The 19168-nt window shown below is 37.7% G+C and overlaps 1 protein-coding gene across 1 annotated transcript; it reads right to left on the reverse strand.

Moving 5' to 3' along the window:
• Positions 1 to 12742: 12742 nt before the first annotated feature.
• fadd (Fas (tnfrsf6)-associated via death domain) lies at positions 12743 to 15100 on the reverse strand. The gene is made up of 2 exons (XM_014979396.2): positions 14737 to 15100; positions 12743 to 13297 (listed from the first exon to the last, which is right to left on the reverse strand). Exons 1-2 carry the CDS (start codon positions 15035 to 15037, stop codon positions 13008 to 13010), a joined length of 591 nt encoding a protein of 196 aa, XP_014834882.2. The 5' UTR covers positions 15038 to 15100; the 3' UTR covers positions 12743 to 13007.
• Positions 15101 to 19168: the final 4068 nt, after the last annotated feature.

Here is a 19168-nt window from a genome sequence, read left to right on the forward strand (position 1 = left end):
ATGCATGTTAAGACTTACACAATGAACTGATGCTATTTTGGAAGTTGAGAATTCAACACAGACACGTTGTTGTCCTGTTGTCCTCATTTTCTGTATACACCCTTTATCCTCCGGGTCAAAATGACCCGTCTTCACTAAACCCCCAATATAAGCAGCTTAATTGAATTTTAAGCACCAAATTCTATCTTGTATATTGTCACTCACCACAAAATGTGTGAATACTTGACTTTTCCCTCTCCACTTGAATTTCTATAGCTTAAGAAAAAAAATGTGCAAAATGAGTTTCGAATGCATTTTTATTCATCAAAGTGACTAATTTTCTTTTACTTTTCTCCAGAGAACAAGAGGATGTACAATACAAAAATATGAAAAATAACATAACCCATTCAACTAATTGGCACATGTAGGGCAGTATGCAAGTGCACAGCCTTTGCAGATATATTTCTTACACCTGCAGCACACAGTATGTGTTTTACAGTCTGAGGGCAGAACTGACATCTCTTCCTCTTACTTGGCTTAGCTGGGGAAGTGGCTGTGGTAGATGGATCCTCAGGTTGATCAGGAGCTGCTGCACTCTGAATAGCTTTCACAACTGCTGCTGAGGCTTCTGTGCGGGGGACATGCTTCCTTCTTTCAATGAGTGGAGTTACAAGTGCCTTTCCTAGCTGCTCCAGGAACACCCTCCTCTTGTTGTGCTTATGAGACATCCAGGTTGGGTTGATCTCTATCCAAATCACAAAGGCATTGTAGGAGGACACATCAATGATGTTGTGGAAGATGACCAGGGGCCAGCGGGCAGTCATTCTTCTGCAGCTATATGCTCCAATCTTAGGTTTCTTCCTAGGTTGTCCACACCTCCTTTGTTTCGGTTGTATTCCAGGATGATGATTGGCTTCCTGTCCTCACGGTCACTAATGTCGCCGTCTTTGTGCAGTGTGCTCAGAAGAACTACATTCTTGTTTTTCTTTGGGAGGTAGGAAACTAGAGTGGTGGTGGGTGTGAAGGCAAACTTTGAGGAGAAGACCTCTCTCTCCTTTGACCCAAGCAGTGCAGGTGGGAGCTCAGGCTTGTTCTTTCGAACTGTACCAACCATGGTGATCTTCCTCTTCAGGAGCTGCTGTCCGAGTTCATAAGAGGTGAAGAAATTGTCACATATCACATTGTGACCCCTCTGTCCCTCTGTCACATCAAGCACAACTCGCAACCCCTGGTTCTTCTCTGGGCATCCACTGGTTGACTTCCCAGTATAGACTTGCATTTTCCAAGCATAGCTTGATTCGGAAGCCACCCATGACTTGATCCCATATTTTGCTGGCTTGCTGGGCATATACTGCCGGAAAGGACAACAACCTTTGGACAAAAGACATTAGCATCAGTGATTAGTATCAGTGTCACAGAAAACAGTCAAAGAAATCAATAGTGAAAATCACTTTTATTACAAATATGAAAATAGATTACCTCTAAATGGAACCAGTTGCTCATCTACTGTTACATCAGGCCCTGGATTGTAGAGGTAGGGCAACCGCTCCACCCACTTGTCCCATACCTCTCTTATGGCTGCAAGTTTGTCTGTCATACGTCTTGCTGGTCTTGATTCACGGTCATCAAATCGTATCAGTCTTGAGTAGGTGTGAAAGAGTTTGAGTGGCATTGTGGCTTGGAAAATTGGCCTTCCACTCTCTGCTTACTTCTGCTACTGATTGATCTGAGACACAACTAAAACTTTGTAACATTTTGTGGTTTGTAAATAACTCTGTGACCTTGATTTCAACTCCATTTGCCTCACGCGTCATTTTGACCTGAAGACCATCTTTGTACCTTTTTTGTACAGCTTACATGGAAATGAGAATAAAAGCAACACTGAACTTTTTCTATTGTCTGGGCCAATCTAGGAAAAGTCTTAAAATCTCAAGTTAAAAAAATTACATTTAGTGGATTTATGGGGGGGGGGTTTAACACAGTGGTGGGTCATTTTGACCCGAGGACAACAGGAGGGTTAACATATTTTGATCAAGACGATAAAAGCAAATTACAACGGGGGGGAAAGCATAGAAGTGTACATAACCAGCTACATGATGTACAAAAGCAAAACTTGCAAAACTAATTTTTTTGATGTGCAGAAGTGACACAGTAATTTGAAGATTGAACAGGTAGTTTTAGGAATTTCAATTCTGTTCTGAGAGATGCACCCAAACTGAGAAAAGCTGTAAAATATTAATATTTAAATTCTCTTATCTTAAAATCCATCAACTGTCATGGACCCAGTGACTTTAGTGCAAGTATTTTGGGGGTGAGAGTCAAGAGGTCAAAGGAAAATATTAAATATTATCTCTGATGCCAAGCTTTATACTTCTAAGTATTACCAAAGTATTGAAACAAAAGCTAACATGTTCTTCAGAGATTTAACTTGCATGCATGAACATTTCACACTCAAAGTAATTCAAATTAATTATTGAACCAAACTTGGAAAAAGTTGCTTCTGCCATTAACAATAACTTTAAGCACATGTAGTCTAAAGTAGACCAGAAATATAATCTATGCAGCCGTTCCTACAGAAACATTAATGGAAGTGTTGCATCTGTGAAGATTAAATGTTCCGTATAGTAAAAATATATAGCTGCAGTGCATGTACATAAACAGCATGGCTCAGAAACTACACATTTCTTTGTCAGTTGGTTAAAGTTAGCTAACTTCAGTTAAAACCGTGAAAGGGACTCACCTGTGATGTGTTGCCCTTCTCCTCCTGAACGTGCAAAAATAGCAGAAATTTGATTTCAAAGACAGTAGCAGCATTTTGACAAGGACCAGGCCTACTGGGCTCTCAGCACCCTAGTTAGCAACCTTAGTTAGCACAGTGACTTTACTGTGTTGAATCTTGCTGCTGATGCTGAAGGTTCAAGCAGCAATGCAAACTAGATAATTATTTGTTTACATGACTGTTTACTAACAGTCTCCATTTACTGTAAACCCTGCTATTTATCACAATAACAAAATGAAAAACTCTCTAGACCAGGGGTCCCCAAACTACGGCCTGCGTCATTTGGTCTGGCAATGCCGGATCTGGCCCGCCTCCTCATACCAGAGAGCATTCAGTGTATTTTTTTCATATATTGTATTTTCCGGTTTGTGGATTTTTCTTCAACCACCAGGGGCTCTTGAGCAGATGTGAAACTAACTTTCCCTCAAATATATACTAGTCAGTACCAGTCACCGTTTCACTCACGGTTTTTTCCATTTCCATTCTGGGTAAAAATCTACGAATGTGTCGTAGTCAGCAATCCCCCCCCCGTCGACAGTTTCAAAGACAGAACAGCACCCCCCCGCCGACAATAATTTTCTAAGGTATCTTTCTCCAAAAACTAAGACCGGCCCCCGAGCAGAGAAAGGAACAGCTATGTGGCCCTCGCAGGAAAAAGTTTGGGGACCCCTGCTCTAGACTATTCTCTACTAATAGCACAATATTTAAAACCAAGTGTGGGATTTGTGAAACTTCAATGATGGGTGACTTTACAACTTGTATGATTTTGGATAACACTAGAATTGTTCTTTATTGAAGTTTCACAAATCAGATAAAGGTTTTACAAATCCCACACTTGGTTTTAAATATTCTGATATGAGTTGAGAATAATCTAGTCCAGATTTGAAGAGTCTAGGTGTTGTAGTTTTTAGCTAGAGTAAATTAAAGATGCTGATTGTAGTGAAAAATTAGGTGGAATTGCCCTTTAGCCATTTCCCAAATTGGAAGCAGCAATTGGAAACCAACTTCAGCTTCAATGAAGCAAGAGGGGCTAACATACAGTTCTCTTAATGTTAATGATCAAATGCTCTCATAAATGATAGTGGCGTTGGCTGTAGGAGTTTGCTTTGCAATCGGTGGGTTGCCAGATCGATGCCTGGTCTACTGTTGAGATTTCAGTTTGGTGTATTAAAGCCGTGGAAATTATTCAATTTCACCTACGGTACCGTATTTTCCGGTCTATACGACGCTACTTTTTTCCTAAGCTTTGAACTATGCGGATTGTAGCCCGGTGAGGCTTTTCTGTGTATTTTTCTTCAACCACCAGGGGGCTCTCTAGCAGGAAGTGAATCATTAGAAGTCAAAATTGTAAATCAAAGAAGAACTCGTTGATTTTCATTTAGAACAACCACATGCTAGCAGCAGGCACGACGGAGAAATGTTTTCAAACTCATATGATGCAGCTTTTAAGTTGAGGACTGTCGATCTGGCACTACAGAGGGAAATAAAGCCGCTGCACTTAAGCTTTGTGTGAACGAAACCATGGTTCGACTTTGGAGACGTAGTGCTGCGTCCTTAATATATCCAGCAGATTTCATAGGACGCAGTTCTCTGCTGGGACCTTACGGAAAACCGAGAGCAGCTTCCAGTTTTTTTTTGTTTTGTTTTTTTTTTTTTTCAAAAAAAAAATTGAAGGTGTTAGTATGGTGAGCTCTATAGTCTGCAAAATACGGTAATTGGTTTAAAAAGATTTTTTGAAAAAGAATTAATTATCTGCAAATAATGCCATCTTCGAGTGTCTGCTGTAGTAGTGACTAGCGGCGTAATGATGTAATTTTCTTACCACTAGATGGCAGTAGGTACAAAGCATTTTACATTAAAACAAGAGAATTAGTGATGCATGAATGTTACAGGTAGCGGTGAGAGCATCGTATCTAGCTGTGACGACAGTGACGAAAAGACGGTGAAGCTCAACAGTAGTTGGAAAGAACATGGGTCCATTTCCCACAACATGTCTGTGTGAAGTGAGCTTCTCAAGCCTGGATACTATAAAAACTGAAACCAGAGAGAGACTGAGAGCTGTTGAGGAAGAGCTTTGTCTTTCTTCAATTTCTGCCAGGAAATCAGCTGTTTTCATCCAAACATTCACAGGTTTCACACTAGATGGGTAAAATATACAGATATTAACATTTTGTACATGCAAATCTTCATATTGTAACAGTGAAATCTTTCCCAAATATTATTGCTTCTTTCAGAATAAGAATTATTTTCTGTAATCTGGCTAAAATAATGCTTGTGGGTTAGTTTGTAAAACACTGAAGTTTTCTACAACTTCTTTAAATTTAACACCACAGTGTTGTGGCTGTTCAGGTGTATTTTTGAAGTGGACATGTTACGTGCAATTTGAAATAAGAAATGTAAAATGTAATAAAAATACATTTTTGTGTTTATTTGATTCCTATTCAAGACACTTTGATAAGAATGACTATATATGTAATATAGGCGACTACAGAGTATCTTTGTTTACAATTTTGGTTGGTGGTGTGCCTCGAGATTTTTTCAATTAAAAAAGTGTACCTTGGCTCAAAAGAGGTTGAAAAACACTGTATTAAAGGCATTATTAAAAAAGAAACCAAAATATCACACCAGCATTCTGTTCTTTGTAAAAAATTCTTTTGCAGTCTAGTTTACGCTTTTACATTGTAGATCTAAATATCAGCTAAATTTGTAATTTTGGCTGATTACTACTGTTAAGTTTAGGGTAATTAACTGCTGGCAATATTACAATTTTTTTATGAACTTTACAATTACTTATATTTTTACACTATATTTCTGTATTTTCTACATTCGTGACTGTCAAAATTACTTAGGATATATATTTATTCAGTTATGATAATGCCATGTATTTTCTACGGCAGTATAATGCTGTGAATATTACGGTCAGTAACTGCTGGTATTTTACCATTTTTTACCGTAAATTTACTGACTTTCTTTGCAGTTTCGACTTACGGTAGTTCTATGTAATTTCTACGGTAATGCAATGTTTTTGGATACGACGGTCAAAAACTGTTGGTCTTTTACCATTTCTTACCGTAAATTTACTGACTTTCTTTGCAGTTTCGACTTACGGTGGTTCCATGTAATTTCTACGGTAATGAAATGTTTTTGGATATGACGGTCAAAAACTGTTGGTTTTTTACCTTTTTTTACCGTAAATTTACTGACTTTTTTTACAGTGCAGACAGAAGCCAAAAACGTTTCATCTCAGCGCAAGAAGTCAAAAATGGACTACGTGTGAATTTGCAGCTGTAAAATCAATTTTCAGCCTTGTTAGTTGTTGGACAGCTCCGAAATGCTGAGCAGCACTAGATCTGGCTGTATTAAACTGAAATTAGTTGATCTGCTTATGTTCCATATGATCAGCAAGCCAGAAGCCAACAACGCTTTATCTCAGCGAAAGAAGTCAAAAATGTACTACGTGTGAATTTGCAGCTTTACATTCAATTTTCAGCCTTATTAGATGTTGGACAGCTCTGAAATGCTGAGCAGCACTAGATCTGGCTGTATTAAACTGGAATTAGGTCTAATGCTTAAGTTTGAAGTAATGAATGAAGTCAAAAATGGACTGTCTGTGAATTTGCAGCTGTACAGTAAATGTTCTGCCCTGTAAGTTGTTGGACAGCTCCGAAATGCTGAGCAGCACTAGATCTGGCTGTATTAAACTGGAATTAGGTCTAATGCTTAAGTTTGAAGTAATCAGCAAGCCAGAAGCCAAAAACGCTTTATGTCAGCGAATGAAGTCAAAAATGGACTGTCTGTGAATTTGCAGCTGTACAGTAAATGTTCTGCCCTGTAAGTTGTTGGACAGCTCCGAAATGCTGAGCAGCACTAGATCTGGCTGTATTAAACTGAAATTAGTTGATCTGCTTATGTTCCAAATGATCAGCAAGCCAGAAGCCAAAAACGCTTTATCTCAGCGAAAGAAGTCAAAAATGGACAATCTGTGAGTTTGCAGCTTTACATTCAATTCTCAGCTTTGTTAGTTGCTGGACAGCTCCGAAATGTTGAGCAGCACTAGATCTGGCTGTATTAAACTGAAATTAGTTCATATCCTTATGTTCCAAATGATCAGCAAGCCAGAAGCCAACAACGCTTTATCTCAGAGAAAGAAGTCAAAAATGGACTACGTGTGAATTTGCAGCTGTAAAATCAATTTTCAGCCTTGTTAGTTGTTGGACAGCTCCGAAATGCTGAGCAGCACTAGATCTGCCTGTATTAAACTGAAATTACTTCATCTGCTTATGTTCCAAATGATCAGCCAGACAGAAGCCAAAAACGTCTTATCTCAGTGCAAGAAGTCAAAAATGGACTATTTTTGAATTTGCAGCTGTAGAATCAATGTTCAGCCTTGTTAGTTGTTGGACAGCTCCGAAATGCTGAGCAGCACTAGATCTGGCTGTATTAAACTGGAATTAGGTCTAATGCTTAAGTTTAAAGTAATCAGCAAGCCAGAAGCCAAAAACGCTTTATCTCAGCGAATGAAGTCAAAAATGGACTGTCTGTGAATTCGCAGCTGTACAGTAAATGTTCTGCCCTGTAAGTTGTTGGACAGCTCCGAAATGCTGAGCAGCACTAGATCTGGCTGTATTAAACTGAAATTAGTTGATCTGCTTATGTTCCAAATGATCAGCAAGCCAGAAGCCAAAAACGCTTTATCTCAGCGAAAGAAGTCAAAAATGGACTATCTGTGAGTGTGCAGCTTTACATTCAATTCTCAGCTTTGTTAGTTGCTGGACAGCTCCGAAATGCTGAGCAGCACTAGATCTGGCTGTATTAAACTGAAATTAGTTTATCTGCTTATGTTCCAAATGATCAGCAAGCCAGAAGCCAAAAACGCTTTATCTCAACGAAAGAAGTCAAAAATGGACTATCTGTGAATTTGCAGCGTTACATTCAATTCTCAGCTTTGTTAGTTGCTGGACAGCTCCGAAATGCTGAGCAGCACTAGATCTGGCTGTATTAAACTGGAATTAGTTGATCTGCTTATGTTCCAAATGATCAGCAAGCCAGAAGCCAAAAACGCTTTATCTCAGCGAAAGAAGTCAAAAATGGACTATCTGTGAGTTTGCAGCTTTACATTCAATTCTCAGCTTTGTTAGTTGCTGGACAGCTCCGAAATGCTGAGCAGCACTAGATCTGGCTGTATTAAACTGAAATTAGTTGATCTGCTTATGTTCCAAATGATCAGCAAGCCAGAAGCCAAAAACGCTTTATCTGAGCGCAAGAAGTCAAAAATGGACTATATGTGAATTTGCAGCTTTACATTCAATTTTCAGCTTTGTTAGTTGCTGGACAGCTCCGAAATGCTGAGCAGCACTAGATCTGGCTGTATTAAACTGAAATTAGTTGATCTGCTTATGTTCCACATGATCAGCAAGCCAGAAGCCAAAAACGCTTTATCTCAGCGAAAGAAGTCAAAAATGAACTACGTGTGAATTTGCAGCTGTAGAATCAATTTTCAGCTTTATTAGATGTTGGACAGCTCTGAAATGTTGAGCAGCACTAGATCTGGCTGTATTAAACTGGAATTAGGTCTAATGCTTAAGTTTGAAGTAATCAGCAAGCCAGAAGCCAAAAACGCTTTATCTCAGCGAATGAAGTCAAAAATGGACTGTCTGTGAATTTGCAGCTGTACAGTAAATGTTCTGCCCTGTAAGTTGTTGGACAGCTCCGAAATGCTGAGCAGCACTAGATCTGGCTGTATTAAACTGAAATTAGTTTATCTGCTTATGTCCCAAATAATCAGCAAGCAAGAAGCCAAAAACGCTTTATCTCAGTGAAAGAAGTCAAAAATGGACTCTGTGTGAATTTGCAGGTGTAGAATCAATGTTCAACCTTGTTAGTTGTTGGACAGCTCCGAAATGCTGAGCAGCACTAGATCTGGCTGTATTAAACTGAAATTAGTTGATCTGCTTATGTTCCAAATGATCAGCAAGCCAGAAGCCAACAACGCTTTATCTCAGAGAAAAAAGTCAAAAATGGACTACGTGTGAATTTGCAGCTGTAAAATCAATTTTCAGCCTTGTTAGTTGTTGGACAGCTCCGAAATGCTGAGCAGCACTAGATCTGGCTGTATTAAACTGAAATTAGTTGATCTGCTTATGTTCCAAATGATCAGCAAGCCAGAAGCCAAAAACGCTTTATCTCAGCGAAAGAAGTCAAAAATGGACTATCTGTGAGATTGCAGCTTTACATTCAATTCTCAGCTTTGTTAGTTGCTGGACAGCAAAGAAATGCTGAGCAGCACTAGATCTGGCTGTATTAAACTGAAATTAGTTGATCTGCTTATGTTCCAAATGATCAGCAAGCCAGAAGCCAAAAACGCTTTATCTCAGCGAAAGAAGTCAAAAATGGACAATCTGTGAGTTTGCAGCTTTACATTCAATTCTCAGCTTTGTTAGTTGCTGGACAGCTCCGAAATGTTGAGCAGCACTAGATCTGGCTGTATTAAACTGAAATTAGTTCATATCCTTATGTTCCAAATGATCAGCAAGCCAGAAGCCAACAACGCTTTATCTCAGAGAAAGAAGTCAAAAATGGACTACGTGTGAATTTGCAGCTGTAAAATCAATTTTCAGCCTTGTTAGTTGTTGGACAGCTCCGAAATGCTGAGCAGCACTAGATCTGCCTGTATTAAACTGAAATTACTTCATCTGCTTATGTTCCAAATGATCAGCCAGACAGAAGCCAAAAACGTCTTATCTCAGTGCAAGAAGTCAAAAATGGACTATTTTTGAATTTGCAGCTGTAGAATCAATGTTCAGCCTTGTTAGTTGTTGGACAGCTCCGAAATGCTGAGCAGCACTAGATCTGGCTGTATTAAACTGGAATTAGGTCTAATGCTTAAGTTTGAAGTAATCAGCAAGCCAGAAGCCAAAAACGCTCTATCTCAGCGAAAGAAGTCAAAAATGGACTATCGGTTAATTTGCAGCTGTACAGTAAATGTTCTGCCCTGTAAGTTGTTGGACAGCTCCGAATTGCTGAGCAGCACTAGATCTGGCTGTATTAAACTGAAATTAGTTTATCTGCTTATGTACCAAATGATCAGCAAGCCAGAAGCCAAAAACGCTTTATCTCAGCGAAAGAAGTCAAAAATGGACTACGTGTGAATTTGCAGCTGTAGAATCAATTTTCAGCCTTATTAGATGTTGGACAGCTCTGAAATGCTGAGCAGCACTAGATCTGGCTGTATCAAACTGGAATTAGGTCTAATGCTTAAGTTTGAAGTAATCAGTAAGCCAGAAGCCAAAAACGCTTTATCTCAGCGAAAGAAGTCAAAAATGGACTATGTGAATTTGCAGCTGTACAGTAAATGTTCTGCCCTGTACGTTGTTGGACAGCTCCGAAATGCTGAGCAGCACTAGATCTGGCTGTATTAAACTGAAATTAGTTTATCTGCTTATGTCCCAAATGATCAGCAAGCAAGAAGCCAAAAACACTTTATCTCAGCGAACGAAGTCAAAAATGGACTATGTGAATTTGCAGCTTTACATTCAACTTTCAGCCTTGTTAGTTGTTGGACAGCTCCGAAATGCTGAGCAGCACTAGATCTGACTGTATTAAACTGAAATTAGTTCATCTGCTTATGTTCCAAATGATCAGCAAGCCAGAAGCCAAAAACGCTTTATCTCAGCGAAAGAAGTCAAAAATGGACTATGTGAATTTGCAGCTTTACATTCAACTTTCAGCCTTGTTAGTTGTTGGACAGCTCCGAAATGCTGAGCAGCACTAGATCTGGCTGTATTAAACTGAAATTAGTTTATCTGCTTATGTCCCAAATGATCAGCAAGCCAGAAGCCAAAAACGCTTTATCTCAGCGAAAGAAGTCAAAAATGGACTGTCTGTGAATTTGCAGCTTTACATTCAATTTTCAACCTTGTTAGGTGTTGGACAGCTCCGAAATGCTGAGCAGCACTAGATCTGGCTGTATTAAACTGAAATTAGTTCATCTGCTTATGTTCCAAATGATCAGCAAGCCAGAAGCCAAAAACGCTTTATTTCAGCGAAAGAAGTCAAAAATGGAGTATCTGTGAATGTGCAGCTTTACATTCAATTTTCAGCCTTGTTAGTTGTTGGACAGCTCCGAAATGCTGAGCAGCTGTAGATCTGGTTGTATTAAACTGAAATTAGTTTATCTGCTTATGTTCCAAATGATCAAAAAGCCAGAAGCTAAAAACGCTTTATCTCAGCAAAAGAAGTCAAAAATGGAGTATCTGTGAATTTGCAGCTCTTCTATCAATTTTCAGCCTTGTTAGTTGTTGGACAGCTGTGAAATGCTGAGCAGCAGTAAATTTGGCTGTATTAAACTGGAATTAGGTATAATGCTTATGTTTCAAGTGATCAGCAAGCCAGAAGCCAAAAATGTATCTCTGCAAAAGAAGTGAAAAATGGACTATCTCTGAATTCACAGCTCTATATTCAATTTTCAGCATAATTAGACGTTGGACATCTCAGAAATGCCGAGAAACGGTAGATCTGAATGTTTCCAACTGGAATCAGGTTTATATCTTATGTGTCAAGAGAACATATGGCGAGAGGCCAAAAACGCTTTATCTCACTGAAAGAAGTGAAAAATAGATTATCTGTTAATTCGCAGCTCTATATCTTATTTTCAGCTTTATTAGCTGCGAGACATCTCAGAAATGCTGAGATCTGGGATCAGATCTGGGATCAGATCTCAGCTGGGATCAGGTTTAAAATCTTATGTTTTATGAGTGCAGAAGCCCATGGACCAAAAACGCTTTATCTCAGCGAAAGAAGTGAAAAATGGAGCATCTGTGAATTCGCAGCTCGATATTCAATTTTCAGCATAATTAGATATCGAACATCTCAGAAATGCTGAGAAACAATAGATCTGGCTGTTTCAAACTGGAATCAGGTTTAAATCTTATGTGTCAAGAGAACATATGCCGAGATGCTTTATCTCAGCGAAAGAAGTGAAAAATGGACTATCTGTGAATTCGCAGCTCTACATTCAATTTTCAGTATAATTAGATGTGGGACATTTCAGAAATGCTGAGAAGCGGCAGATCTGTCTGTTGTAAACTAGAACCACGTCTAAATCTTATGTTTCATGAGAGCAGAAGACCATGGACCAAAAAAGCTTTATCTCAGCAAAAGATGTGAAAAATGATTGTCTATTTTTTACTTTTTTCACTGAGATAAAGCGTTTTTGGCCTCTCGGCTTCTACCGTTATTAAAAATAAGATTTAGACCTGGTTATAGCTTCAAACTGCCAGATCTGCTGCTTCCCAGCATTTCGGATCTCTCCAAGGTGGGATCAAACTTGCTGATGCTTGGTAAGCAATTCATTTCATTTTACATTGTTACATCATCATGACTCAATTTTTGTAAATTCAGTCTAGACTGTGTGATTGGTAAATTTTCAACTGCCAAGTAGCAGCACATTTTCATTTAATTTCTGATTTTATTATGTTTCATGTATCAACCATACACAGTTTCTAGAAGACAATTACTCATTTGCTCGGTGTAGCAAAGGGTCAAAACACCTAGCAACAAGATCAACCACTCCTTCCTTATTAAAATATCATGTTTTTTGTCAGCTCCTTTCTCAGAGTATCTCTTGGCATCTGACTAAATCTGTTTGAAGCTCCGACTCATTTGCAGGGATTTGAATGCTAAGATAGTAGCTCTCTGGGAGGACTAAGATTCTTTGAGAAAACAGATCCAGGATTCCAAAATCTAAAAGAGGTCGACTGGATTGTAGTTTGATAACTGGGGATTCTTCAAAACTCCGTTGGATATTTCTGAAACCTTTATTAAATTAGTGATTAGCATGTCGATGCTTTTTTTGGCCATTGGGAAAGGAAAAATCATCCATATTTACATCCAGTTTGTTGTTGATCAAGGCTTATTTCTCTGGACTAATCTAAACTGATTAATTATGTTATTGAATGTGGATGCAAATTTACAACAAAAGAAATATTTGCATTTTTGTTTCCTATCTTTATTGGAAATCAAGAAATTAATTTATGTTTAAGTAAAAACGGTAACAAAGTTTTTACATAAACCAGCTACCTCACAGTGCCCACTGGTGTTCCAGTAAATGAAGGTGCAACACTGGTATATTGTAAATATTTAACAACTGTAAGGAAGCAGATGTTTACAAAAATAATTTTGTTCATTTCTACAAATATAATCTGTTTCATAAAGTCCCAGGTTTCCTCCATGCTTCTAAGGTAATACTGGTCTAATCTGAGCTGGATAATCCCTTCTGTTCAAGTTTCTCCTGGATTTTATCAGCAGTTAGGTTGAGTTGACAGTCCCTCAGAGCTGCTATCAGCTCCTTTGTTTGGACCTCAGGTCCTCTAATCTTCCTCCATTCCTTCAGTAGCTCCATGGCGGTCTCCTCCAGATCGGTGGGCTGCCGTGTGGCGATGGAGTCCAACTTGGTCTCCCCCAGTCGTAGTTTGCGGCCTAGTTTGCGCCAGTTCCTCCCCAGATTGTCTCTGATCACCTCCGTGGCGATGTCCAGTTTGTCTTGAGGAACAAGAATAATATTAATGCTAATATTGATTAATTGTTGACTACAGTATACTCCAACTGCTGTATTATGGGTAAAAGTAGGTTTATAACTTTGAACAACCAATTCAGAAGACACATTATAGCTCTGTAGTTGATTTTACACAAACTATTTAAGAGATACATTAATATGACAGTAACACCTATGTATTATTTTTTTTTCCTTCCTTTGATGTAATGTTACTACAAATTCCTTCCCAGTTTATGTCTTTATATTTCCACATTTTACTCCAATGGAAAGCAATACTTATACTACAACTATAAGTTGTGCCCAAGCCAATTTGCGAGTGTAATAATGATTATTTTCTCTAATAACCAAACCAACCAAACATGAACTGTGTTCAGATCCGATACTGACATCCTTCCTGTGTGATTCAACCCAACCTGGACAGATTTTCTTGGTTCTGAGAACAATTTTCTTTAGATCATCACAGTGGATTAAAACACAGTTTTATAGTTGTAATGTAATCTGTCTTGAGACACACTGACAGACATGTCATAGTCTGGCACATATAAAGGGTCTTATGTTGAATTTAACAACATTAACTCGGTGTTAACATGACTTCAGTAAGGAAATCCCAGCAAGGTTCCTTTAAGTTCCAGTTTGGTCATTTTTTCCAGATAACAGAATATCAAGTTTTTATTCCTGCTATGTCATTCTGTGGTAAAAAAAATAAATAATAATAATAATTCATATACTGGACAATAAAGTCAGCCACATGAAAAAGGTTCAAGATTTTTGCTTTAACTTAAAGACATTTTCTGATAAATGATGTTTCGAAGCCCAGCTACCCATCAGCGCCCTCTGGTGTTTCAATAAATGAAGGTGCAAAACAGGTGTTCTATCACCTGTTTTGCACAGGTGATAGAACACCTGTGCAAAACAGGTGTTCTATCAGGATGTATGCATGTCATACATCCTGACATGCAGTCAGGATGTATGCCGTCAGGATAGCATACATGAGTACGCATGCCTGCGCATGCGCATTAAGAAGTCCGACCGTCAGTGGAGTTGTCAGTTCAGCATACGCAACAAGTTATGACGAAAATAAGTCATTAAATTGTTTATAATAGATAGATATACATGCGTTGTCGTGGTTTCAAAGTGTATTTAAAGCAGGTCTGGCTGCAGCTGCAGTCAACTACAACACACGCCCGTGTAAAACTTCATTAACCTACTTAACCGCTAAGTCAGGATGCCATACAGCTGTTAATAACAAAGTGTATGATAATATACGTCATAATTCTATGTTGCTGGTTAAATAAAATCATATGGTAATGACAGCGTATACATCTCTGAGGTAAGTGCATGACTATCTGACAACGTATGCTGATCTGACAGAACACCGGCCCTGACCAGGACAGAAAGTGAAACCGCGCTCTCCAAGTGTTTTTACCTCTCTCGTTGTCGCTCAAGCCGTATTTGGGGTCTTCTTGCTGGACCTCCCAGTTGCTTAGCTTCTCGGATAGATCATCTCGCTGGACCTGCCGCAGAAGCTGACATAGATAGTTTGCTTTGTCCTTTCCTAGTTGGCCTCTTTCCGTCAGAATCTCAAACAATTGGTGTCCTGTTTTGATCCTTTCCAACTTTTGTTTCCCAATGTGGTCTCGAACTAGAAACTTGAGTTGTTCTAAGTTTTCCTCTTTGAGCATATTTGAAATGCCCAGCAGAACGGAGTTAAAACTTGAAGCGCTCATGTCTCCGCCGCCGCCTGGAGCTCCTGACCGAGGTCGTTTCCTTTCACTTCCGCCTGGTGGTTGTTTCGGGTTCAGGGATGGGCGTTCCTCTCCAATCTGGAGCCTTTTCTGCCTCCTCATGCTGACTACTATTTTTTTTGGAGGCATTTTAAGTAATTTAGTCAATGTTTTGCCTCTTATAGAGAAGATTTAACCTTTTTTTTCCCTGTTTATATGTCTGAATAAGGAAACAATGAGGTAAGCTCTTCAAAGTCACATCTATTACCTGAATATGCTTGTCTTAAAACAGTATCTTCCCTGAAAATAGAAAACTTTTTACCATCTACAGCAGTGGTCCCCAAACTTTTTATTACCGTGGATTGGTCAAGACTTGGAAATTTTGCTGCTTGAGTTTTAACTCAAATCAAGTTAAAACAACATTTTAAATCAAGTTTTAACTTTTCATCTCCTCAGTTGGTTTGGTCACATGAGCAGACTAACAGAATCTTCTAAGAATACTTTGAATGGCAGGTATAACAGCAGGTAAATAGTGGAGAAACCAAAAGACAACTCTGTCTCAACTGTTTGCTGAAAGAACATGGAAGATGGCAGGAATACTTTAGCAGGGAGCATCCATCCTCATTATTCATCAGTTTGAACCTCTGAACTCATGAAGGTGTTACTGCGTTCCTCTGGCAACTAAGAACATCTCTTAGACATCATTCATTGACAGTGCAATAATTATTCTTAACCAAACTAAATAAATAATATTTACCTATAACGTGCTAAGTGTTTTGCTTTATTCACAAATTGTTGATAATCAATCAATCAATCAATCAATCAATCAATCAATCAATCAATCATATCTTTATTCCAGACACAAAAAGGTCTATATAAAAAGGTAAAATCAAGCAAAATAAGAGAAAAATAAAAATAAACATGACTGAGTCACAAATAAATGATGACGCCAATGATTCCATAATCTTGAAGAGAATCTCACAGTCTAAAAGCAGGATTTACTAAAATTGCAATTATATTATTGCATGACACAGATAGTCTACACATGCATTTATACATAAGATTCCTGAGCACAGCTGCACATGTGGGAACAGCATTATATACAAACATGTGGCTAGCACTACTCCATCTAGGCACTTTGAGTAGTAGCCTCATGCCATCATTGTATGCCACATAAAGTTTCTGCAGGCTACTTTTTTTTGTATCGTCACCACAGATGGGCCTTGTAATAATGTGATTCATGAATATGATTTATCGTTTTAGAGTCAAAGGAAAATTTCCTTGTTGATAGATTAAATAGTTTAATCTTATTTTTTTATATATATATAAGACTCTACAACAAAAAGTCTCAATAATATACATTGCACTGTAAAAACAAAAAAATTTATTTTTGCTTATATCTGTTTAACAACCTGGGTTGTTATTCTTCTGTACCTAATTCATTTGTTTGTTATTGACTTTTGTTCAATTAAATTTCTTACATATACATTGCAAATGATATTTTTATTATAGTTGATCATGTTGTTTTTCATGTCTCATTTCTTTTGTTTCTCCTATAATTGATGAAGATATAGATATTATTCATAATGTATTAAAGTATTGTCATTTAATTAGCTCTACATCCTTAAGAAAATGAAAAAATAAAAAATTATGTTGTTTTATAATGCCAGTAATGCCAGAATTAAATAATAAAGACATTGTTAAACTTAAGTCTATGTTATTGAACTGGTTATTTTTTGTTTTATTTTGTAAGGTGCCTGGGAAGGCACTTTCTGTGAACTACACCACATAAACTGACTTGATGACATTTGTTAAACAAAGTGAATAAACTGATTGACAATCAATGCTTTGTTAACCATCCTGATTTTTGTCTCGGAATCTTAGATCCACATTTTCTTTCATGGATTTCAAATAATTTTTTTGAAAACTTTTTTCAATAATGGCACAATGATGAGCTTTGATTAGATATTGCCGTAAATAAGATGTCTGACTAATTATTTTTCTTGATGTTGGCATTTTTCTTAAATGTTCGAGTTTTAAAAGGAAAACTGCCAAATAATGCAGTGACTCCTTGAGTCCTCCTACCTGAAAGAGAAATTAAGTTTTTCACAAAATACCAGCAGCGTTGAGTCATCAGGACTGAACAGAATGTACAGCGATCATCCATTTCATTCTTTCCCTAGAACAGAAGATGTAAACACATTTCTTTAGGTTCAGTCCTTTATACCAGCACTGAACGGCTCATTGAAAACATTTAGATGTGACCAGGTGATTGAACCATGAAAATCCTAGTAAAAAAAAAAAGTATACTTTAGTATATTAAATTTTAACATACTTTGATTTATGTACTTAAACTGTACTATTTTGGAACAACTTTTTTTGTGCTTAGTATACTTCAATAGTATCTAAATAGTATTAATTTACAACTTTTAGTATACTTAGTATACTTCAACATACTTTTTTGGAACAACTTCAAGTTGTACTTAGTATACTTTAAGTATACTTTTTTATGTAGTATTCAAGAGCTTGATTAGGATATTTTGAGTGTACCAATTCTGTCATAGAATTATATTAAAAATATAATTTTAATATACTTCAAATATACTACTAAAATATTAGTAATGTATTTAAATTACACTTAAATTTTATTTTTGATTTACTGCTATTGCTAATAAAGTACAATTTTAATTACTCATAAGTCTTCTTTATTCCTACTTTGTACATTACATGGATAACTACAGTGCAGTACTTGCATTGTTTTAGGCTACAATTACATGGAAAGATTAATTACATAAGATATTCAAGGTAATTCAAATATTTTGTTTACAACCCCTGGCAAAAAGTATGGAATCACCAGTGTTGGATGAGCAGTCATTCAGACATTTCATGCTGTAAAACAAACTCGGATCAAAAACATGACACAATATTAAGGTCATTCCAAAGTGCAACTTGTTGGCTTTCAGGAACACTCAAAGAAATGAAGAGAAAACATTGTGGAAGTGAGTGAATGATACTTTTATTGACCAAACACAGGGAAATAAATATGGAATCACTCAATTCTGAGGAAAAAAGTATGGAATCATGAAAAACACATAAACAAAAGACCATTCAAAATACATCACTAGTATTTAGTTGCACCATCTTTGGCTTTTATAACAGCTTTTAGTCTCTGAGGCATGGACTTGATGAGGGACAAACAGTATTTGGTGCCTACTCTCTTTGATAGCAGTTGCCAGATCAGCTTTGCAGGTTGGAGCCTTCTTGTGGAACATTTTTTTCAATCTCCACCACAGGTTTTCTATTGGGTTGAGATCTGGACTATTTGCAGGCCATGACATCGACTGAATGTGTCTTTCTTCAAGGAATGCCTTCACTGTTTTTGCCCTATGGCACGATGCATTGTCATCTTGGAAAATCATTTCATCATCTCCAAACATCTGTTCAATTGAAGGGATGAGAAAACTGTCCAAAATGTCAATGTAAACTTGTGCATTGATAGAAGAATTAACCACAGTCATCTCCCCAGTGCCTTTGCCTGACATGCAGCCCCATATCATCAAGGACTGTGGAAATTTGGTTGTTTTCTTCAGGCAGGCCTCTTCATAAATCTCACTGGAACGGCACCAAACAAAAGTTCCAGCATCATCACCTTGTCCATTGCAGATTCTTGACTCATCACTGAAGACAACTTTCATCCAGTCATCCACAGTCCATGATTGCCTCTCCTTAGCCCATCGGAATCTTGTTCTTTTATGGTTAGGTGTCAATGCTGGTTTTCATTTAGCTTTCCTGTATTGAAATCCCACCTCCTTTAGGCGATTTCTTACGGTTCGGTCACATACATTGACTCCAGCTTCCTCCCATTTATGCTTCATCTGTTTAGTTGTACTTTTTTGGTTTTCAAGACAAATGACCTTTAGTTGTTTGTCTTGACGCTTTAATGTCTTTCTTGGTCTACCAGTACGCTTGGCTTTAACAACCATTCCATGCTGTTTGTGTTTGGACCATATCTTGGATACAGCTGACTGTGAACAGCCCACATCTTTAGCAACCATGCGTGAAGGGTTACCTTCTTCAAGAAGTTTCACAATCCTCTCTTTTGTTTCAAGGGACATTTCTCTTGTTGGAGTCATG

The sequence above is a fragment of the Poecilia mexicana genome, unplaced genomic scaffold, assembly GCF_051168715.1.
Source record: "Poecilia mexicana isolate PSO_F unplaced genomic scaffold, ASM5116871v1 scaffold_3, whole genome shotgun sequence".
Lineage (NCBI taxonomy): Eukaryota > Metazoa > Chordata > Actinopteri > Cyprinodontiformes > Poeciliidae > Poecilia > Poecilia mexicana.